This window comes from Brachycentrus maculatus, unplaced genomic scaffold (genome assembly GCF_059751285.1).
Source record: "Brachycentrus maculatus isolate JH-2025_06_01 unplaced genomic scaffold, ASM5975128v1 h1tg000608l, whole genome shotgun sequence".
NCBI lineage: Eukaryota > Metazoa > Arthropoda > Insecta > Trichoptera > Brachycentridae > Brachycentrus > Brachycentrus maculatus.
In genome coordinates, this window is record NW_028281347.1 from 249,885 (window position 1) to 274,908 (window position 25,024).

Consider the following 25,024-nt stretch of genomic DNA (forward strand, 5'->3'; position numbering starts at 1 on the left):
GACAACCACATCACTCAAATTCTTGGAAGTTCTATATATATGAACCAATTTAGAAACCTTGTTCTTGAATCACTAGAACTTCACTAGAGACATCTATTGGTGAGATGTAAAGAAGCTTTTTACTAAGCAGAAACTCTTATATTAGTATGTGAGGTCCAAACCCTGGATTATAATCACACACATGAGATGAGATGTCAAAAATAATATGAAAATAACTCCTGTAATTGGAGATAATCCAGATTTTGTGAACAAGTATTTGGACACAAAATGTTGTAAACGCAGTTGGTGATTGATTTCCACGAAACCACATTCAACTGAACTGCACCCTTCGTACTTGAGCTGTGTGCACCGGTGCATTGTCGTATAGGAGCAGTATATCCCTCTAGCTGATTCCCCACGCCTTTTCCCTTTGAGCACCTCCCTAAATGATGTAGAATGGCGAGTGAAACCTCTTATAACGAGTAATTCGAATAATGAGCTAAATAGATCGTGAAAAAATGCTCTCTCAACAGCCGAAATTCCGGAGAACGAGTGACGTAGAAAGGTGGATTTAGAGGCGATGAACTTGTGGAAGAGCACAGTCAAGAGCTGACCACCGAAGAGTTTATGAAGTTGCATTGTGTTTCGCAGAAGTTATGGAAGAGAGTTTGTTAGTGAAGGAGAAGTAGCACAGCAACAATATCGTGGCTTAGTAGAATAAATGTTGAAAGCAGGGAAAACTGTTGAATCGCACATTGAGAAGAGGTTGATATGCATTCTACAAGTTTATTCAATGATAATGCACATTTTCAAAAAAAATTGAAGCGTAGGCAAAAACAAATGTCTCTACACAGCTTTCAAGTAAAAAAATAACTAAGTATGTATCATAAATTTATGAGAAATAAGGAATAAGGAAGGAATGCAAAGCTGAGACAAGCATTATCGATAAAATTAAGAAAAGTGTGTTGACATGGTTTGGACATGTAGAACGAATGAGTGAGGAATGAACGGTAAAACAAATTCATGAGGCGAATGTTATTGGAAAAAGGAGCAGAGGAAGACCGAGAAAAACTTGGCACGATCAAGAATGCCAAATACTTGAAAGTGGTCAGGTTAGGAGTCGAAACAATCAGCGGGTATGTATGAGGAGATGCATGCGTTCATGCATCTCCACGTTTGGAAGAGGCGAAGAATGTTTGCAAGGATAGAGTGGTGTGGCGTTCTATTCTCTCTGCCTACCCCTGCGGGGAAGCGGCGTGATGGTTAGTTAGTTTAAATTTATAAATAATAAAGTAGTTATTTCGACTTTTTACTGTTTTTTTGCAAATCGACATGGCTTTCCAGGATGTTATGCTCCTTATCAATTTATAAGTAAGTATGTAGTATTATTTTAATAAACGCTTAAAATTAATATAATAGAGTCTTTTTTCGGCATGGAACGCATTATATTGCAGTATTTCACATTGATTTATATGGGAAGAAATGTTTCACATGATGGATGTTTCATAAAACAAGTAACAAAATATTCGCGTTTTGAGAAGTTCTACTGTATTCTCTGGTGATATTAATACCCATTTCCTTGTAGTCTATCAGTTAAATTTTCTAAGAATCCCAGAAAAGTGTAGCTATTACCTTCACAGCAGAACGTATCACCTCGAACTGCTTCGGCTTCTATGTGCCACTATATAGACTTCTGATTACTTTAAAGCAAAGTGAAGAATCTAGCATTCTTTATCAACAACAATTTTGCAAATATTTGTTTTAGAAAATTTACAACAAAGGTTTAAAAATTATTCACAGGTTTTTACCCATCCTTCACTGATTTCCGAAAATGCAGGCGGTCGTAAAATAATAACAACGGTGCCAGTGGTCTCAGCTATCCTTTTCACCTTCGTTTTGTTATCGATTTTCCGACCCTGTCGGCCGTCGTATTCTATGCTCTTTCTGCCTTTCTCGAATTCACTGAACAACTTTTGAAAAGTTAAAAATGAAGCAGTACATTTCCCGCAAACTTGTGACATATCTTCGTGGATAGTTAAATGACATTTTCCTTACTCGATGGGGATTTTGATTAAGGCAAATTACTCGAGTTTGTTGAACTTGGCGGTGTGACGCATCTCGCTTGCATTTCGACGACAACTATTCGTTGGTTAATGATCTGATTGATTGCTATACTCGGTATTTATACTACCAATTAGTGAGATACTACGATGCAATTAAGAATTCATTCATAACTTTACTCCTTCATTTGATACCGAGGATAACTTTTTTTAAAAAAATATAACGAAGAAAGAGTTATATTAAAACAGATTTCATTCGTGGATTGAACTGTAGACAGTCGTCCTTCTGTATTGGCGGGAGTTACATTCTATGTTAGCTCGTGAACAACAAAACCGCGAATATCGAGACTTTTTTCATTCAATGATTTGCCTTTTGCAAACGCGGAATGCGAAGATTTTGGAAATATATATTTGAATAGAAACGACCATTACTTTCGCCTTTGTGTTTACCTACATAACGTCACTGGACCAAGCATTATTTGGGATATTTTAGATACCAAACACATGACAAGCGTATTATTTATTGATTCGGCATTAACTTTTTGGAATGACATTTTGATTATTTAAACAAAATTAAACACTTGTATAATACCACTTTTATTTTATTTCACACGACTGGTTTCGAAAACTACAGTTGTTTTCATCGACTGATTACTCAAACATCAATAGTAATCATATGTCGATGAAATCAAATTAAGATTTCGAAACTAGTCGTGTGTAATGAAATAATTCTCAATAAATGGAATTATACAAATGTTAACTCTTTTATAATAATCAACATGACAAGCGACTATCGCGCGTCATTAGCGCGTCTATCTGTCGCGCATTTGCGCTGCTGCGCTCATCCATTAAATTACATACAGACGCACATTTTATTTAGCCGTTCGATAGCTACGCATCTTGAGAGACAGTAAATTGCTATCAGATGTTCGTATGAAACGCGAATCTGTTGCGCGTCTTGTGCGCAAGGAGGTATTATTTTAAATATAGTTACTAGCATTACCCCCTGTAGGTACACGTACGACGATTGTCGCGCATTTATTAAATATTTTCCGCCCTTTTCCTCATTTCGGATTGAGAAAAATGTGGTTAGTTTCAGGACAACTGACACCTTAGCCCTTCCCGCAAGTAGAACAAAAACTAAACATAGTTCCTATATTTATCGTTCATCTAAATTAGTTAACGATGAATATGGGGATTTTGATGTTCTACTCGTCATTATCAGTAATGAGATCGCCTACATTGTAACTCGACATTTTTATCGTGGTGTATGTCTAGTTTCATACAATGTGTCTTTGACTTGAGCTTTGATCTTTCCTTTTTTTCTTTTTCCTCTCACCCGCCCCGGTTTCAGGTAATTTATCAAATTTACAATTGTGGAAATTTGTAACTGGAATAGTAGAAGTATTGTATTTTTCATCTTATTTGAATGACTTGCTTTATGCAACTATTCTGTAAAATTTCCAAATAAGTAAAAATTTAGAAAAATACGGAATTTTGTAAATGGAATAGTACAAGTACTTTGTGTATCTCATTTTATGTGAATGACTTGCTTTATGTAACTATTCTGTAAAATTTCCAAATAAGTTAAAATTACAAAAATAGGGAATTTTATAACTGGAATAGTACAGGTAATTTGTGTAAGTCATTTTATGTGAATGACTCGATTTATGTAACTATTCTGTAAAATTTCCAAATAAGTTAAAGTAATAATGAAAAAGAGTCTTTTTATCCACTTTTTACGAATATCGAAGTGAGAGAGTTTTCTTATACGGCCAGTCAATACACAAATATACTCCGTGAATTTAAGCGACACTTGAAGGTACTAGAAGAAACATAAAAGAGCCATAAAAACTCAAAGACGTAAACCAATTTCCTAGCAACTAGTGATCGGTAGTCAGGGGATGGTTTATCGCGTAGGTTACATCTATGTAAAACAAATTCAAAATCAAACGGATCAGTAAAGATTAAAAACAAAACAAAATTACGCTGCTAGATTAAAAACAAAACTAAATTACGCTGTTAGATTTTAGTTTTGTACTGACATTTCGTGGTGTAACTGCGTTTAATATTATTTTTGACATCTCATCAAAGATGAAGAAGAATATGGAAGTTTGGGCATTTACGGAGCTGACGACCGCCATGGGCTGGTTCAAGTGATCACTTTACATACGTGCAATATTTACCAATTTTACCCATTATCGACAGCCACACTACTCAAAGTTCTAAATATATGAACCAATTTCGAAAAGTTGTTCTTGAATCACTAGAACTTCACTAGAGACATCTATTGGTGAGATGTGAAAAAATAAAATGAAAAACTCCTATAATTGGAGATAATTCAGATTTGTGAACAAGTATTTGGAAACACCCTAAATTTTGCTTTTAATATAATAAAACAACAGTTTATTCCAATTTAATTTTTTTTTATCTTTGAAATTAGTTTTTTTATCATTTTTTTTAATTGATGGGTCTGTATGGAAACCAAGAGTTTCTATACCGGACCTGGGAATGTGGTAGAAGCTTTCAGAGATGGCACTAATACATCAGAACCACGGTGATTTAAACTACCGAAACAGCCATAGCCAACCTGTCGAAATAGCAAGGAATACGTTTAAATACGATATATTTAATAAAATAATAGGCTACCCATACGTGCATTGACTTAGAAGGACGCACCTAATCGATCTGAAAAAAAATCACATCGGTAAGGCGTTTGTCCACTACACGGGATTTCACCGTCCGGCAGTCCGGTTGTGAAAAATAAAAACGACTACGACAGTTTAGCGAGATCGAATTTACGCGCAACGTGTTCACGCACCGATCAAGAGCTCCGATCCGAAGAAATATGGACAAAAGCACAAGCTAATCGAAGCCAATCATCGTTTTAAAACGCTAACTAACGTGCCGGTCGGTAAAATTCCGTGTAATTCCGGGTAGTGGACAAGCGCCCATAGGGTGCTCCACCTTCAAGTCTTTACGAGATACATGTACATACAAATATATGATTATACAAGCTTTTCTTAAGTTTTTCTTCGAAATAAATATATGGCTTCGAAAAGAAAAGAGTAATTGAAAGGTAAGGAGTTTCAAATATTATGAAAAATATTTTTTCAATATGCATTCTAAAAAAAATGCGCGTGGAGATACGTGTTGTTGTTATTGAAATTGGATCAGCTTGCGAGTTCCCTATATAGTGACATCGGCATAATATTGATAGCTTGATATGAAAACGTTAAATATGTAAATAAAAAATACACAATCAGATATTTGGACAGAAAAAATCGAATTTTAAAATTTATTTATATTTCATCATAAATATACATAATAACAATAATGTGCCCTCACTGAGTTTTCCCGTATCGAGGGCACATTATATATTAATACTTATTTATAATTTTGTTTATCAAAAGCATTGTTAACTTTGTGGTATGGTAATATAACACTCATTATCATTCATCGTTCAGATTGTGTAATTCCACTTTTTTTTTAAATAAATAAAAAAACACACTTCATGACTGCGTACTTTCTTATAAAAGTATATAAAACAAAATTGTTTATGACGTGCATATGTTTCATATATGTATGTACATATATGAATATAAAAAAATACGTCCTTAAACCTAAAAACGTTATTTTTACAGTTAAATAAATACAAAGCAATGACGTGATCCTGTCAATAAGTCGAGTGGTGCAAAAAAGAGCATAATATTGTAATTCACAAAAGCAACTCGATATTCGTCAGCCGGTTTGCTCCCGTTCAAGACCTCCAATAATAAGGAGTAACTGTAGCACATCTCCGAGTCATCGCTCTAACTAGTATCTGCATGATGCTGTACGAATCTTTCATCATAGTCCTTGTGACCGTGAATTATTGCACTTTATTCAAAAGGCATTTAAAGGCATTTATCTTATCGCGTTTTCATAACATTAATTACATACAAGAATTATATGCGCGAAACAATATTTCGAGTACTTTTATCCAAATGTTTGTACACGCTGGTATTAGGTACTCCAAAGATGGACCTGAATTTTTTTAAGATGGAGTCGTTGGGAGAACAAAATAGGCGTCAGAAGACCCCAAAAGAGATGGTCCGACGACATAGTTGCTCTGGGGGGTAGAAACTGGCTGCAAGCAGCAACCGACCAGAGGAAATGGAAAGATACGAAAGAGGCCTATATCCAGCAGCGGAGGATAGAGGGCTCATAAAGAAGAAGAAGAATAAAAAAGGTAGCAATCATGATTTTTCAAAGAGCAATATCTCGACAAAGTCGAAGAACTTTTTTTTTAATAGAAACTCCTACCCAAAAAGGTTATTCGTGTCTGATGACACATTTATACAAAATCTTAATATGATTAAACTAACTAACCATCACGCCACTTCCCCGCAGGGGTTGGCAGAAGAATAGAACGCTACACCAATCTATCTTTGCACACGATCTTCGCCTTGGCCACATTTATACATCCCCCCATACACACTCGGCGGTGGTTCCGACTCCTGACCTGACCGCTTTCAAGTATTTGAAATATTCTTTATTCAATATCTATGAATGGTTGGCCAGGGTAATTGACTCCGCTTCGAATGCTATGACGAGAAGTGCACATTGAACGCACACTCCAGTCATTATGGATCGGAATGGAGCTTTGAAATGTGGAGTGCAATTTTCCTAACGCCACCCACGCGACATTAATTCTACTTCACTGGTGTAATTGTCCCTGTCGGCGGAAATTTTGTGACCCAGATGTGCGTATATAATGTGCGTATAATGGTCAACCTTAACTACAAGTTGCAGTCTACTATTGACACCAATGGTGGTAATTAAATTCATCGTTAGTCCAATTAGTTTGCTGAATCTACTTTCAACTCTTCAATCGTTCTAAATCAACAAGGAAAATAATAATAATCTGCGAAACTCATGTGCTGAAGCCTCTCCCCATCGATATTCAGACACTTTCCTAACCGTTTTAGCAGATTTTTTAAAGACTTTCGAGTCAAGTTTCGGAGTAAATATTTTAATGTAAACAGTTTTGTGTATCTCTGGATAGAAGATTTCTTTAATACAATCTGATTGCTGACATGGCGTTGAAACAAACGTATTTCTCGTCTAGCTTATAGTCTATTCTCTTAGAACGTATACAAGTGTCGATGGTAGCATGTAGGTCCCTCGAGAATCCCTATGAGTCTTTATATCCAGTGGGATGGTTACTGGACCTTCACGCCAAGTGTATCATATAGCCCTGCCAAATGGCTGGAATGATACTCTTTAATGATAGTATTGAGATCCCCTTCAATTTGAGATGCGGTCCTTAATAAAGACTTTAAAGCAGAAAGAGTGGGAGACGACTCTCTAATCCCCTATTTCCTGTTAACCGCTGACGCAATTATACCGGTAATGGCTGGTTTTATTCCCCGACTGGCAGATTTTCGTATGCTTTTGTAGGCGTCCCAACACAGCCAACTAGCCGCTGCTAAAAATATGGGAAGATCCACGGTGTTTTACTACAGCTCGCTGATCTACCAGACTTCTCCACAAATCATGTACAAGAGCTGTCTATATAGTTCACGACTCGCGATGAGTCTCACGACCTTGATCGACTTGTTTGCGCTGAAATATGTTTATTTTAAATGACACTATAAACGTTATGTCGAGCTCAACCGACGTACCTACTAGAGTAAAAAAGAATACGTCTATTTTAGTTCTTAGTATATTCTTAATATTGATAAAATGAAACATGGGACAAAAAATGTTCACTTATATCTTTATTGAATCAATCATTCTTACATAGGATTCAATAAAAATCTACAAAGAAGTAATGGTTAAATTTACACCCACGTATTTTAAGATTCAACTATTCGTGTCTCTCTCTCTGGTCTCAATCCTGCGGATTGGCCTGCAGCAACAGATGAAATCTCCTTCGCCATTCTCGTCTATTTTCCGAAACCCTCTTCAACTCGTCATACGTCGAGCAGCCCATGTCTTCGTAAAAGTGGCTTAGGTATTCGCGGCGTGGGCGTCCTCTGGCGTTTATCCCCTCGATCGTCCCCTCCATTATTATGTGCAGGAAACACTCTTGTTTTAACACGTGACCGATCCATTCGGCGCGTCTCTTGGAGATAGTCGCGAGTAGGTGCTTCCTTTGTTTGATTAATCGGAGTACCTCGTCGTTGGAGATGTGGTCTCTCCAGGATATCCCGAGCATTCTTCTATAGGTTCACATCTCGAACGCATTCAGCCTATTCTTATCTCTCAGATAGGCACCATGTCTCGCAGCTATACAGTAGCACACTCCATACATACGTTTTGACAAGAAGTTTGCGTAGTTTCAGATCTATGTTATTTAATTGGAATATCACTGATTTACTACTAAACGCAAGACTTGCTTGGTGTATGCGACTGTAAATCTCGCCTTTTGACCGGCTATCCCAAGAGATCCTGCTTCCGAGGTAGACAAACTCTTTCACATTTTTTAGGAGTACTTCAGACATGGACACTCTCGCTCGCTGTTCGGTCCGGCCTACGACCATTACTTCGTTTTTTTCTTTATTTATTTTCATGCCAAATTCGCTCATGAGGATCTCCTCCGTGGTTGATAGGGCTTCTTGGAGTTCCTCTTCGCTATCGGCAATCAAAGCAACATCGTCTGTAAACCTAATCATATCTACTTTTTGTCCCTGGATTCTCAGACCTTTTCTGTGATTCATTCGCTCTCTTAGTCTGTCCGTTGCGCACTGTATATATGCGTTAAAAAGCACTGGCGACAAAATGCATCCTTGCCTTACACCTTGTCTTATTCTTGCTTCTCTTTGCTTTTTGTCACATCGAACTATAGCAGCTTCTTGCCTATACAGTGTGTGAATTATGCGCCTATCTCTGTATTTTATATCTATCATTTTCCCCCCAGACAGTCCATTTCAATTGCCATTTTACCTTTACAGTAAATAGACAGTTAATACAGTTAATATACAGTAAATACAGTTAATATAACAATGTACATTGTACGTTCTTTCTTCTAACCCTTATCAGTACCCAACAATACCTAGAGCACTGAATCGTATAGACGTATTGTTTTTGTATTCGACCATTTATTCATTAGTCCTGCGCTTTAGGTACTAATCATGGCGACATGAAATAAACTTAAGAGCAAAAATCTATGTATATTTTAAATGTTAAAATCAAGCACTGATTTTTAGGGTCTACCATATCTACTAAGTATTTTAAAAATAAATAATCAAAAAGAGTACTACAAAATCTATGTTTTTGTGCAACCTCGGAAAAATAAAAGAAACTTCGTTATTTGTATACACGTTAAAACATTATACGAACAAAATATATTATTTTTGCTTATAATAAACAGCACAAGCTTTAGAATAACTAATTGATCTGCATAATAGTTTTTTAAACACAAGGGAAACCCAAATTTACATTTGGAAATATACAATACAATGGTGTGTTTCGGAAAATACTGTTTTACTATTGAAAACATTTGTCGATGAGGTTTCGGTAAGGCAGACGAAAATACACTACTAATTCATTACTAATTCACACCTTTCAATTACTTGCGTCAGCCGGAAATTTGCCGCGATCACCGGTGAAAATTTACTAGTGTTATTTAAAATAATGCAAATTGTCGACTAGTGGATAGTGGTAGCGTCACGCGGGAATTTGATTTTAATCACGTTAAATTTGTAAACGTGATAGATACGTAATTTACGATAGTACAGTAGATACAACTATGTAGTGCCGTAGTAACAAGTAACAAAAAACGCGCTAACAGTGTCAAAAATGAAGACTCCAAAGAGCATATTGGGCAAGAGTCTAAAAGATAGAATAAGGAACACCAGGATAAGAGAAATATGCGAGATCCAAGACGTCGTTAGGTAGGGAAGACAATTAGGAGTGAGGATAGTGGAACCATCCAGACTCTCCCACATCGCACTGCACGGCCAACCCCGAGGTAGATGACTAATGCCTCTTAGACCAAGAAGAAGAAGAAGACTGTAGATACATACGATTGTGGATACGCAGGAGAATGCCAACGCTGAGCTGAAGAGTGTTCTTACCTCGGTAGTGCCGGCGTCCTCCCGCTTCACCCAAATCCGTTCGGCCTCGTCGAGAGTGTCCTTGGCCAGCTTGGTCAGGCTAGGAGGCTTGGAGCGCATCTCGACGAGCGTGTCGTCGAAGAAGCGCGAGTCCACGTGCAGCCGGGGCGGCAGCGGCGCCACGCGCGCCGGCGTCACCAGGAACTTGCCCTTCAGCGTCACCGGCACGCTCTCCTTCTGCTCCGCATCCTCGTCCTCCTCCAGGCACTCCGACAGCCTGCGAGGGCTGAACGCCAGCGTCGAGCACTTCTCTTGGAACGAGCCATTCTCCTCTTCGTGCTGCGCGCGATTCATTTATGCAACTTCCTCGTATTCTGTTCCACACCGCGAGTTGCTTGGATTTCCGTATTCACAGAACAAATAGTGTCACATGGTGTCTCGTACATATGTCAATACTGGCGGAAGGAAACATTTACGAGTAAATGAATCGACTGCTCTAATGCCCGGATCGTTTCGAGGATGGTATTTTATCGTAATACTAATGTACATAAAAAATGAGTTAATTAAAATGATCTAATGCACTAGGCACCAGTTTCACAATCGCATTACGGTAAATGGGGATAAAATGACACATTCCGACTCGCACTTTTGTATCCAATAATTAATAAGCTACGTACTTGTGTGGATGTAAGAGTAAGGTGCGCCATAAATTTACTATGAAGTGGATACCGTTGCGAAATTAGGTGTGTTTGTTATTAAAATATCGCATACTTTTTAGATAAGCATTCTTTTTGACAGCGTTATGTAACCATATCCGTGTTTACTATTTTATCTTGAAATTTACATATCTACGCTCGTTTTAAAAATTATCAATAAGCACAAGTTTAGTAACGAGTACCCGAGCGAATACTTTACGCTACCACGACCAGTTCAAAGTGAGAATCTGATTTCAATGTTAATGAGAAATATATAGATAGATCTTAGATTAAAATAATCAGAAATCGAAACGTTACAGATTATTTTGCCAGGCATTTAAAAAATAATTTGCTCGTAATTTCACAATGAAGTCGATAATTTACAGAGCGCCGTAAAATACTATACCATCTCAAGGTCTTTTAGAACAGAATCGACAGCTAACTACATACGAGTACGTGCGCTTTGAATCGACGGTTTTCATCTATCTTCTGATAACGTAAATATTTCCCTTGTTTTAATGAACAATTAAAACAAAAATTGAACATAACGTAAATGTTCAACTATTGAAACTGTTCCGTAAAAGTTTTTTTTTTAAAGAGAAATATTCGTGTTTTTTTTTTAAATTATTTACACAAATATTTCAATTTCGTACTATTTCTGTGAGCCTAAGCGGCTCTTTATTAGAAATAGGTACCAAATTGTGGTACAGTGGGTTCGAACCGAGAAACTCTGACTTAAAGAGTCCGCGACACTAACCACGGGACCACAACCCGACACTTATAAAACCCGACACCAAACAATAGTGCCATGTTCGAACTGTGACATGATGTATGTTACACATAAATCGCGTAAATCTTGGAGATATCCTTCATCTTCTAAAAACCATATGAGCTTGTTTCTGAAAGTACAAGAATGTACATTGTTTGTAAAAATCGTGATAAAATGAGCCGGTACGGATAATAAGCGTAAAGTTCGTATTGCAACGTCCTAATAGCGTGTCACCGCCCACGCAGAAGATTATAATATTCTAATAATAAAGATTTGAAGTACTAATAAGATGAGTAAACGTTGAGGATATAGTAATCAAATAAAATAACTAAACCCACCCATGAAAAAATGCAATGTCATGGAAGTATTTTGCAATAATATTCGGAAAACGCTGACGTCAACGACACCATCTTCAAAACGGAAAGTAGGTATACCACTATGCATCGCACCTCATATATGTAGATGTAGTACTTCTATCGGACATAATCCTAATCAACGAACATATGACATATTAGTATATCGTTGTATACATATATATATATATATATATATATATATATATATATATATATATATATATATATATATATATATATATATATATATATATATATATATATATATATATATATATATATATATATATATATATATATATATATATATATATATATATATATATATATATATATATATATATATATATATATATATATATATATATATATATATATATATATATATATATATATATATATATATATATATATATATATATATATATATATATATATATATATATATATATATATATATATATATATATATATATATATATATATATATATATATATATATATATATATATATATATATATATATATATATATATATATATATATATATATATATATATATATATATATATATATATATATATATATATATATATATTATATATTCTTCTTCTAACCCTTATCCGCACCCGATGGTGCATAGGGCACTGCATCATATAAACGTAGTGTTATCTTGATCGTTAACACATGAAGGAAATGTGATCAGCCCTACGCTTCAGGTAGCAGGTCCAGGGTAATATTGAATAAATATTATAATGAAAAAAAAACACTTATTTCTGTCTGCTAATATAAATGTACTTTTCGAACCTGCACTCAAAATTTTGTAGTGAAATCGATTAAACGAAAACTTGATGAGATGTTTTTTCAATCCGAAAGCGGCCGATTGAGATAAGATAATTCACACCGGTTATCTGGGCGTGATCAAGAAGTGTGTTTAGCGTTGAAGAATTTCTAATCAAGACGAGCGGGGATATATAATTAGATTACACAGCTTATAAAACCGGAGCATATTCAGAAAAAATGAAGAGTAAGGAATACTCGATTTGCTTCAAACAAGGACAAGGTCTGCTGCCATTTCGGGAAAACATGATTTTAAATCAATTTTCAGTTTGGATGATATTAAACTTGAAATGATCATTTTTAACATGTCCCAATCCGTAATGTCCTCAGATTGCTGGACAGAAGAGAATAAAACCATATCAATTTAACCATAAAGCGTATTCATCGATTTTTTAAATACTGTGATGCCTCGCATAACGAACACTGCGCACAGCAAACTTTCTGCTCGTACATTATCCGACTCACACAACGAACCTCGCTTCATGCAACGGACTGTATCGTACTTCTATTGCCGCTCGAACGCTCTAAGATCGCACGCAGCCAATACACTTGAACACACATCTTGAATCTACATATTGAAGAACACCAATAAGAGATAATAACTGAAAAACCCCAAGTTTAAGACTAAAAAATAAAAGTTACAGTACAATAGTTTAAGCTACAGAACGTTTTTTTAAACGTGTATTGTTATGGGAAAACGCGTTTCACATGACAAACTTTTCGCATAACAAATTTTCTCCTGGAACGAATTAGGTACGTTATGCGAGGCATCACTGTACTCTATTTATGTATTATACGTTCTAACATATAATTTATTGATTAATTTTATATTTTACATGGCATTTTTATACTTTATAGAAACCTCACTGGGCACAGCCCGTATGACTATATTATTATACATATCGCTCATTCCTTTCAAGAACGTCATAAATCAAAAATCATCAATTTTCATTTGTGCATGTTTTCGGAATGCCCTAAAAATGTACTATATCCCAGCAAAAGCGGCATATTTTCAACTTAATAATTACCCGCTACAGGGCAGAATGTGCTGTTTTTGCATTTTGAAGAAAAGGTATTGTTTAATTATTTTTTTAAATATACTAAATATTTTTTAAATGCAGAAAAAAACCTTCAGGTTTTACTGAAAAAGATCTGTTGCACAGTAAAAAGTTCAATAAGTGGCTTGATATTTATTTTCAATACATTGTGTTATATTTTGAAACGTTAAAAACGTTCTCCTGAAAAATCAAGTTTTTTGATTTATGACGTTCTTGAAAGGAGTGAGCGATATAGTCTCAACTATATTATTAAATTGATTTATTATTTAAATGATTCAAAGCATTAAAACTAGTCTACTTTGGTGGGGTGATCTCAATGCAGTTCTCGGAACCCAAATTAAATAGGCTTTTTTTTATAACTTGAATTCAGCAATATTTTTAGTATTTCATGTAGCAAATGCTGGATTATTAAATATTCGCGAAGAATACAAGAGGGTGCACGTGACTCTTCTGACCAAATGACGTTTTTAGTTTAGGTGCCAAATTAAGCTGTTTCTTTTTAGTTTAGGTGCCAAATTAAAGTGTTTCTTTTTAGTTTAGGTGCCAAATTAAGCTGTTTCTTTTTAAGGCGCGTTACATCGCTAGAATTATAATATTTATAAACCCACCATTTTTATGTGTGTGAACGAGAAGTGCCTTATCACACAGAGTTTAAATGCCGTTTTACGATTACATAAAAATGTTTTTACTGTTTCCTGAACAATTAGGGCGCTTGTGCACTACACGGAATTTCACTGTCTGGCAGTCCGTTTTTTTTCAAATAAAAGCGACTACGATAGTTTAACGTGATCGAGTTCATGCGCACCATGATCGCACACCGATTGAGTGCATCGATCCGAAGGAAGACGGACAAAAGAACAAGCCAATCATCCGTTTTACTATGCTAACCGGACTGCCAGACAGTAAAATTCCGTGTAGTGCACAAGGGCTCTTAGGGCGTTTGTGCATTACACGGAATAACACGGGATTTTACCGTCCGGAAAGTTAGTTAGCACATAAAATGGATGATTGGCTTGAGATTTTGTCCATCTTTTTTCGGATCGGTGCTCTTGATCCGTGCGTGAACACGTTACGCGTAAATTCGATCACGCTAAACTGTCGTAGTCGCTTTCATTTTTCAAAACCGGACTGCCGGACGGTAAAATTCCGTGTAGTGCACAAACGCCCATAGCCTGGATGGAGTAAAAAAACGTTACGGATTAAGCCGGCAATATATATGTATATATATGGTATAATTGTATACTTATTTGAAACCAAGCTGTAAAAACTCATTCTCATAAAAAAAGTTAATTATAATCGTGCTCAAGAAAATAAAAATAAACACGTTCAACGAAAAAAATAAAGGACAAATTTTCGTAAAATATTTTCTCTCTTGATCCTTTTGATGTTTGAAGTACAAACACGAGCTGTTTTCAAATGAAACGGGTCGCGTATTCGGAAACCATAACCCGCCGGTTCCACGAATAAACTGTGCTAATACTACATTCCAGCGAAAGCGGTTTCGCAGTGGCCTAGATTTCAGGTTCCGTATCAATTAGTTTTTTTTAATCAATTTAGATTCCTCGATTCACTAATCTTCACGCCGCTTCCCCGCAGGGGTAGCTAAGAGAATAGAACGCCACACCACTCTGTCTCTGCAAATAATCTTGGCCTCTTCCACATTCAAGCATCTCCTCATACATACCCACTTATTATTATGACGACATTATTATTGTCCTGACCTGACCACGCTCAAGTATTTGACTTTGATTTTTCCTCGGTATTCATCTGCTCTTATTTTCAACTACACTCGCCCCGCTATTTCGTTTTAAAAATTCTTTCCTTACAGATTAGCTTTTAAAAATACACGGGTAACTTAACTAAAATATATTTTATTTTTTACTTTGTTAGGATTTTAAAAAAAAAATCACGAGTTACTTAAGGATTGAAACGCCGAGGTATTTTGTCTGACATATGGATGTGTCTAACGCACCTAGTAATAATCGATCGAATTTAAAACCCGAATTAAATAACGACTTCTTTAAAAGGATCCGTTGCTAAATTCGATTATTTATTCGTTAATTTAAAGCTAATCATGCTTATAACTAACTAACTAACCATCACGCCGCTTCCACGAAGGGGTAGGCAGAGAGAATAGAACGCCACACCACTCTGTCTTTGCAAACATTCTTTGCCTCTTCTACATTCATGCATCTCCTCATACATACCCGACGATTATTACGACTCCTGACCCGGCCGCTTTCAAGTATTTGACATACCTGATTGTGCCAAGTTTTCCTCGGTCGTCCTCTGCTTCTTTTTCCAACTACATTCGCCCCATAAATTTGTTTAACCGTTCTTTCTTCACTCATACGCTCCACATGTCCAAACCATCTCAACACACCTTTCTTAATTTTTATCGATAATGCTTGTCTCAGCCTTACATTCTTTCCTTATTTCATCATTCGAACATCTATCAAACATCGTTTTGCCACACATTCGTCTGAGGGATCGCATTTCGACTGCATTCAGTCTGCTTTTATCCTTCTTTTGCCAACTCCATGCTTCGCTTCCATACATAAGGGTTGGAACCAGAACTCCATTGTGTACTGCCAGTTTAGCTTCCGCTGATAGATTATTATTTGCAAAAACTGATTTTAGTGCACCATTCACTCTGTTCCCAGCATTCACTCTTATCAGTGCACAAATTTGACTGCGTATTTGCAGCCCCTAAAATATTTCACAATTTCACATAAAAAACGTGAAGTGGAACGAAATATAAGCCGAAAAAAAGTATCAGTTACCTATTAGCCTTATCTCTATAAATGTACTCAAATTGCGATGCGTACGCCGCACGATGGTTTGCGAATACGCGACCGTGTCCTCATGTCCGAACCCTTTGTTCTCGTTTTAACGAAGCATTTTCAAGTGTGCTTGCTTATTGTTGTCAAGTAATAAATTACGTTCTTGTGGAATAATCGGCGGGAGAGGGGCTAAAATAATCATACCGAGGTTTTAGAAACCATGCAAAAACTAAATATAGAAATTATGATTTTTAAATAAATTTAACTCCTAAGCTACGAGAAATCTACCGCCGATAATATCTAAAATATGTTTTTAAGCGCCAACTTTAGGTTTTACTTAGTAAATACCACTATTTCTTACATTCATGTTTAGATGCATTTCACATAATTTTTCAACACTGTTAATTATTGAGTTGGAATTTTTAAGAGAATTTTTTTTTTAGAAATTGCTAACCATTTAATAGATAATGATCACAAATTTTACAACAATAACGTAGAAATCATTAAAATAATTATAACGAAAAGTCATAAACTGCAACATTTAAACAATATAAATTTATAAAAACATAAATAATAATAAACCCGTAATTAACAATATGACAATGATTAAAGTCTCCCCCATATTGTCTTTTTTCCCACTGAACAGAAATAAAATTTAAAAAATAAGAAATAGCCTATAAGTACCCCCTTTTCAACCTTCAACGTCCCAAGGACCCAACTATAAAATTTTGAATTAGCTTCACATACGGTGTTTGAAAATGATGCGAAATGAATCGAAACACGTGTCAATATAGATTTGGAGGAATAGTGGTATTAATCAATTAAAACTTAAATTAAATATGGATAGATATTACCAGAAAGCGACTTTAAATTCAATTAATGATATTGTACTTTTCAACTTTGGCATTTTGAACGTGACCCGTCACGACATGTCAATTCGACCACGGGACTTGTTTCAATGTGCCTTAATACAGGAGGATTGTAAAACGTACAACGATGAGAAAAACTTACATTTTACCAAAAACATTAACTAAAAACATTTAAAAATTAGTGCAACACGATTTTTGAGGAATTTTTATAAAATACAAACATAAAATATCGGTAAAAAAATAAGATGCATGCTAGTTATCACTACATTCTTCACATGTGTTGCCACGGCGCTCCCCGCATATTGGATGTCCATAATCTGTTCCATAATCTAAGGTTAAGGAAGTTAACGTCATTAAAAATAAAGATAACTTTTTTATCAATTAGTAAAAAATAATAATGTCTGCCACCGTAGTGTAATGGTCAGCACGTTCAGCTACCATACTGGAGGTCCCAGCATCAATACTTGGGGGGGGATCAAATAAATGAAGTGATTTTTTCACTCTAATATCTATTCAATTTTATCCGAGACTGGTACCTGCAGCGGAGGGCTGATCACCTTTCCTTCATGTCATAGAGATCAAGATAACACTGTGTTTATATGATGCAGTGCCATATCCACTATTGAGGTGCGGATGTGGGTTTGAAGTTAATGCATTATCGATTTATTGTAATTCGAGCCCAAATGAAAATTTTATCAAGAATATTAGCTTACATCTTCATCGGCTAGCACTCAAACATTTTTTTCACGAGAAAAATTAAAATAAACAGAGAAATTAGGAACAGTGAAGATTAGAAGTCAGTTTGGTTTAGATCAAGTTTCGACATTGATACAGGAGGGTAATTATGGTTAATTTGTCCAAACTTGCTAGGAAAATCTTCTATTATTAAGTATGACAAATATCTTAAAACAACAGCGCAGTTGGGATTTGATATTCTCCCAAGTTCGTATGTTGGAAAAGCGACGTCTTATACAACTTTTCTGCTATCTCAGGTGAGAATAAACCGGTAGTAGCCGGTGTTATTTGACCTTATCGGCTGACTTACATGATGTTCAAACAATTGTTTCGATTCAGTCCAGTCTCTGTCGGCCCGATGACTACATCGACCGAGAAGTTGAAATAACATTGTGTACATAAACACTATATCGCAGAATTAAACTTTGTAAAGCCATGTTACTTGTTATCATATAAATACAGTGGGCGACCTGTTCACAATGGAGTCAGTTTAAAATGTGATATGGCTGTTGTATAATATTATCCTGGACTGGTTTATAAATCAAATTTTTAAAAACCTCGGCAAACCTCCATGTACATTCATTACATAGAACAAAATTCTAAAAAAATATCAGGGATCGGTTCCCACGATCTTATAATTGAAATGTAGTAAGAGCATATACCTTAGTATACTCATGTGCAAATCAATCACCATAAAATAATAAGACACATATTTGGAAGGAGACTTCAAAAAAAGCTCAACATAGAACAATATAATGATGTCAATTCATAGTCATTTAATTCTAATTTGTTCATTTGACATAATGATAGGATCCAAAAAATTTACATATTTGTCCGTAAAGCTTTTTAGCATTATTCTCAAAATAACATCAATATGTTTAATGGAGATTTATATGAGAGAAGTTTTTTGCAAAAGGATATGTAAAAATTTGGGAAATACAGGCCTTACATTGTCATTGACAGGTTTATATTTTAGTTTTCATATAAACTTAGTTTGTACTTAGTATAAACATGGCAATGGGCAATATCAAATGGCAATGGGCAGGCTATATTGCCAGACAGGACCCCACAAGATAAACCCTAAGAATTTTACCATGAAGATAATGGGAGAACAAAAGAAGTGCTGGAAGACCCCAGAAGAGATAGTCCGATGACATAATCGCTGTGGAGGTTAGAAACTGGCTCCAAGCAGCAACTGACCGGAGGAAATGGGAAGAAGAGGCCTATTATCCGGCAGTAGAGGACAAAGGGTATAAGAAGAAGATAAGCTGTCAGAGTGATAGAGGTTCAAGACAGTATTTTATTAGTACACGTGAGGGACAACGAGAAGATTAAGATATGAAACTGCGGTTTAACTCACAATGCCTATTCTTTAATAAGTAAGTTTGTAAATATGGAGCGCTATGTGCAGCGCAGTCAAGGGATAACTGGAGAAGAGTCATTGCTTCTGCAAGGGTCACAGCCCTCAGCAATGAGAATTAAGACGGAGAAGAGAAATATTTGTAACTTGTAGGTGGAAGGATTTTGTAAAAATAACACAACGAAACCGTAACGCATAAACTTTAGGTGGAATCAAAAAACAAATTTGTCAATATATTTTTTAAATGAAAATAATAAACAGACTGAAGTTAACCTATTGTCGTGGAACCCAATACAGAGACAAAAACAATGCACTAAAAGAAAATGAAAAGATAACAAAAATGCTTTCAGATAATATTTAAATGCTATTATAATACAAAATTATATAACAATCCTACATAATACCGCCCAACAACTGTTGTTTTGCATTTCTGCCATTCAGGCAGTCATAAAATGTTATTTTCTTTTATAAATAAAATGAATGAAACTCATTCATTGATTTAGGATATAGAAAAATACATTTGCTACATAGTACTTATATTCGCCAGGAACTACGCCTGGATGGCTTGACTCTGGCCAATATCTGTACCCGACGGATTCTCCAGTTCTTTGGACACGTTGCGCGTGGCAACGAGGATAGCCTGGAACGACTAGTTGTGATCGGTAGCCTGGAGGGAAAGAGAGGGAGAGGAAGATCCCCCACACGATGGACCGATCAAATTAAGGCAGCAGCAGGCACCTCAGTGGTTGGAGCGCTACGCGCAGCGCAGTCAAGGGATAACTGGAGAAGAGTCATTGCTTCTGCAAGGGTCACAGCCCTCAGCAATGAGGATTAAGACGGAGAAGAAGAAGACTTATATATCAATATCAAATGAAATGCAAAACTAATATAGCTAGCAAACGGCACAATTCATTGAAAAAAGGACAATGTTCTCTATTTGCCGAACATATCACATACAAAAACAACCACAAAGAGATGTACCGCAACACTTAGAATCTAAGTATCTGGGATGTCAAAAGGTGGTATGAGTATTTCTGTCAACTTGCAAAATATTAAAGAGTAATTATAATACAAATTTACATTACAGCTGAGAACATTCTCACCGTTTAATATCAACAACAAAAAAACTCTTTTAATGATTTGATATATTGCATTTTCTGCGATATGACCATTGCAATGTTCTCAAAACTTAAGTAATTCATTATATTATATGTGGAATTTAAATACTACTCGTGTGACATGGAAGAAAAGTAGCAAAATTATTTTTGATATTATTTTATATTTTCATTTGTAAACTCACATACAAGTTTAAGTGGACAAACTTGCAAAGTACTTACAATCCAAGATTGAATACCAATCTGATCATTTATCAAAAGTATAATGATGGATTATATGAGAAAGGATGTTTATATTTTGTTTAGGAAGATATTGTTCATATGTCATTAAAACAGAATAACGCGGTAACTATTGTACTACACGCTAGTCTAAAAATACCATTTTACTACGAAATGTGCATACTGACATTTGGCGCTGACATTTATGCATATTTTTTATTACTTATAACTCGAAACCAGGTGAAACTTATACTATTATTTCGGAAACCGATCGCACGTGTTTATAAAGTGGTATAAAATATTTAACAGAACTAAAATATGTATTAAATTTGCTCTTAAGACACCTTTAACGTTTCTCCTCACTCAAATACGAACATAGAACTAGAACAAACTTGCTTATTTGAATATAGAAAAGTCACCGGATCACTATTGGAAATATTAAAATCGTAGTTTTATCATAAAATATTTTTGAAAACCACTGCACAAACTATTCGGATAAAAACTTTTGACTTTTCACTCACAACGGGTACTCTTGACCACAGACTAACTAATCTAGACCCGGTGACTGTCACTTGATTAAATTTTAAAATGCATTCTTTTCCTAACCAGATCGAGCTAAGCATAGGAGGTACTTACTTCGAAGTCACGTGGTTATGTGGTTCTCTTTTGATAACTCGTTTCTAAAAAGATTGTTGTACATGTATATATATATATATATATATATATATATATATATATATATATATATATATATATATATATATATATATATATATATATATATATATATATATATATATATATATATATATATATATATATATATATATATATATATATATATATATATATATATATATATATATATATATATATATATATATATATATATATATATATATATATATATATTTATATATATATATATAAATATATATATATATATATATATATATATATATATATATATATATATATATATATATATATATATATATATATATATATATAGTATATACAAATCTTTTTATAAGCATACTCCTATATACCCTTCTGACGAAACATTTTTTTTAAATTCAGTTATTTACTATGACATTTATCTACATTAATATAAAATACTTTTACGATAGACAAAATTTATTTGTATTAATATTATACATCCAAGTTCCTTTCTTCTTCATATTTTCTGGCACCTTGTTATATGTTAAACCATTTTGAAATATGACTATTCGCTTACGTTAATTCTATTTTTTCTAGTGTTACTATTATCGACATCATTACTCAATGATTTTTTGTTTGTTTTTTAAGGCATTAAAAAATTATTGCGAACATGAGAACAGTATAAACTAATGTTATTAAAATCAAAAAATTAGTAAAATTCATGAGAAGAAACGTTAAGAATGTGTAATGTATGTATGTAATAAAATAACTAGGTACCTACCTATACATTTTATTAAGTACTTACAAAAAGTACCTACATAAAACAGTTCTACCACCAACCTTTCGGTTAACAGCCGCAAATTTCACTCACTCTTTTCAACAACGTCAAATATCAAAAAAACTTGATTTTTCAGGAGTTCGTTTTTTAAGTTTAAACATAAGTACATATAATAATATATTTAAAAATACATATCATGCCACTTATTGAACTTTTTACTATGCAACAGATCTTTTTAGGTACCTAAAATCTGAATGTTTTTTCTTCATTTGAAAAATATTTAGTATTTTTAAAAAAATAATTAAACAATACCTTTTCTTCAAAATACAAAAACAACACTTTCTACCCTGTAGCGGGTAAATACTAGGTTAAAAATATTTCGCTTTTGCTGGGATATAGTACATTTTCTGGGCATTCAGAAAACATGCACCAATGAAAATTGACGATTTTTGATATATGGCGTTGTTGAAAGAAGTGCGCGAGAGTTGTTCCTCAAATGACCGCAAGAGACCGCTATTTAAAAAAAAGTCTAAATGACCCTTAAATCTAGCTACGGCCTATCTAACACTGCTTATCATGTTCATACTTAGGATCGTTTTTTTTGAGTTTCCAAAAGTTTCAAAGCTTACTCTAAGTATGAGTGGGTTTAGTCGATGTTTAAAGTAACTATATTTGATTTATTTAACCGAAGCGTTTGGAGTCCACAAACTGTCCAGGCTTTTCAGTCGGCCGTCAGCTCCCTTGCATACTCCCAAGTAAGGTCCGTGTCCCAAAGTTCAGGCGAAAACTGACGACGAATTGTCACCAGTGGACGTCCTGGGCAGCGCGAACCTGAGGCAAGCTTGATGGCGGCTCTCGCGAGGCATGCGAACTACATGGCCTAGCCAACTGAATCGCCTTTTCTTGACGACAGTTGTGACCAAGATTTACTGCGTCATTACTATAACTATAGTTAGTATAACTTAATGTAATTCTTTAGTAAAAAAAAAAGTGGGCAAAAACATTCGCTGAGTGATCACTGCCGTCGCCTTAATTTATTCACGGCCAGCCAAATCAATGGGGAACATTTCTCGAGCGGCCCGAGATAATAAACATGGGCGTCTTCCCGGGATAATGATCTCTTTATACCGAATTATATTTTTTGATATTGAAATAAAATAACAATGACAAAAAATCGCGTGCAGCACCCTAGGTATACGTCATAGAAAAAAAAATCTAAAAAATTAAAAATAAGCGAGATTTAATGTGAGTCAGAGAGAGAAAGAGAGAGAAAAAGAGCATCTCAAAAAAATCTTTATGAATTTTTCTTTTTTTAAATATTAACACTGTCATTGATCTGTGCTTCGATTGTTAATGCTGATGTTAATGGTTTGTAATAACTAAAATATGAAATATATGTCCGTGACTCGATATTTTCGAGATAACGAGAATGTCTTTTCTGGAATTTGTTGTTGATTCGTTAGGTTTATTAGGCCACACTGATAAAGACAACTTACATAACGCGTGGTAGCTTAGCTTCTCATATATATTATAGAATGAGAATGTGTATATATCATAGACATATTCTCATTCTATCGGTTTGTATCCTTATGTACCTACGTTCCTCTTTTTTGCTCAACTCCCGTGGCCTCTTAATCTTTCTTTCTACTTTATATTATATATTTCTTTTCTCTCGTATAACGAAATGTGCCTTAAACGTGACGCATCGTTGAAATTTAATTATCGTTCAATAAATGATTATTGAATCACTTTCTTATAAGTTAAGTTCAATAAATTAATGAGGTAATTTTAGGTTGTAAAGAGATGATTTTTAACTGCTGAGCGTGTCGTCCAACACGAGAGGGTTAAAATAAATATTGGTGATTTTTCAGTATAATATTTAATAAATATAACCCTGGTACCTGAAGCGTTTTCAGAACCCGGGCCAGATTTTAGAAATGAGATATCCTACCGGGCCGTAAAACAAAAAAGCGAAAAAAAAGTATAAATACACACACATATATATATATATATATATATATATATATATATATATATATATATATATATATATATATATATATATATATATATATATATATATATATATATATATATATATATATATATATATATATATATATATTGCTTTTTGTAATGCTGTTTAATGATATAGTTTTTCTAGATAGAAACAGAATCATTACATATCAGGCATGTTGGCTTTGTTTTGAATACTACGAAAAATAGTTTATTGTCCATCAGTCTTAAAAACTTCTCAGTTCGTCAGTTACTCTTCTCTTCTCTAGTCCAACGTCTTTACTACTTGACGGTATTATGGGTCTTGAAATTGTCAGGATAGCGAAATACTCCCATATATGGGATATGATACGAACTACGCACGATGGAGTGTTTTTTTGGTGGTTTTGTGTACACTAAAGGAAAAAATGTGTGATTTGCGCCGCGGGCCGCGGGTTGGCCACCCTTATTTTAGGGGTTAACTACCAAGCGGAATACTAGAATATGGCAACGTAAACAAAATCGTTAGAGGTACTTGCGCATAACATTTATTCGGCTCCTCATACATACCCGCTGATTATTCGGACTTCTGACCTGACAACATTCAAGTATTTGAGTACTTGATCATGCTAAGATATACAAGCTTTTAGGGGTTAACTACCAACCGGAATACCAGAATATCGCAACGTAAACAAAATCGTTAGAGAGCAC

General features: G+C 34.7%; 1 protein-coding gene across 6 annotated transcripts in view; it reads right to left on the reverse strand.

Moving 5' to 3' along the window:
- Positions 1 to 25,024, reverse strand: part of LOC148301102 (uncharacterized) — a 154,132-nt gene that overhangs the window by 118,115 nt on the left and 10,993 nt on the right. The window contains exons 1-2 of one of the 6 annotated variants that reach the window (XM_088273818.1): positions 21,225 to 21,447; positions 10,103 to 10,536 (exon numbers count right to left, since the gene is read on the reverse strand). The exons of 2 other annotated variants lie outside the window; for them this stretch is intronic. In XM_088273818.1, coding sequence (XP_088129944.1) covers positions 10,103 to 10,435 — 333 coding nt within the window. In that variant the 5' untranslated portion in view covers positions 10,436 to 10,536; positions 21,225 to 21,447. Of the gene's footprint in view, positions 1 to 10,102; positions 10,620 to 21,224; positions 21,448 to 25,024 lie in introns of those variants that run through there. 3 more of the 6 variants (XM_088273820.1, XM_088273819.1, XM_088273817.1) reach the window with 3 other exon arrangements.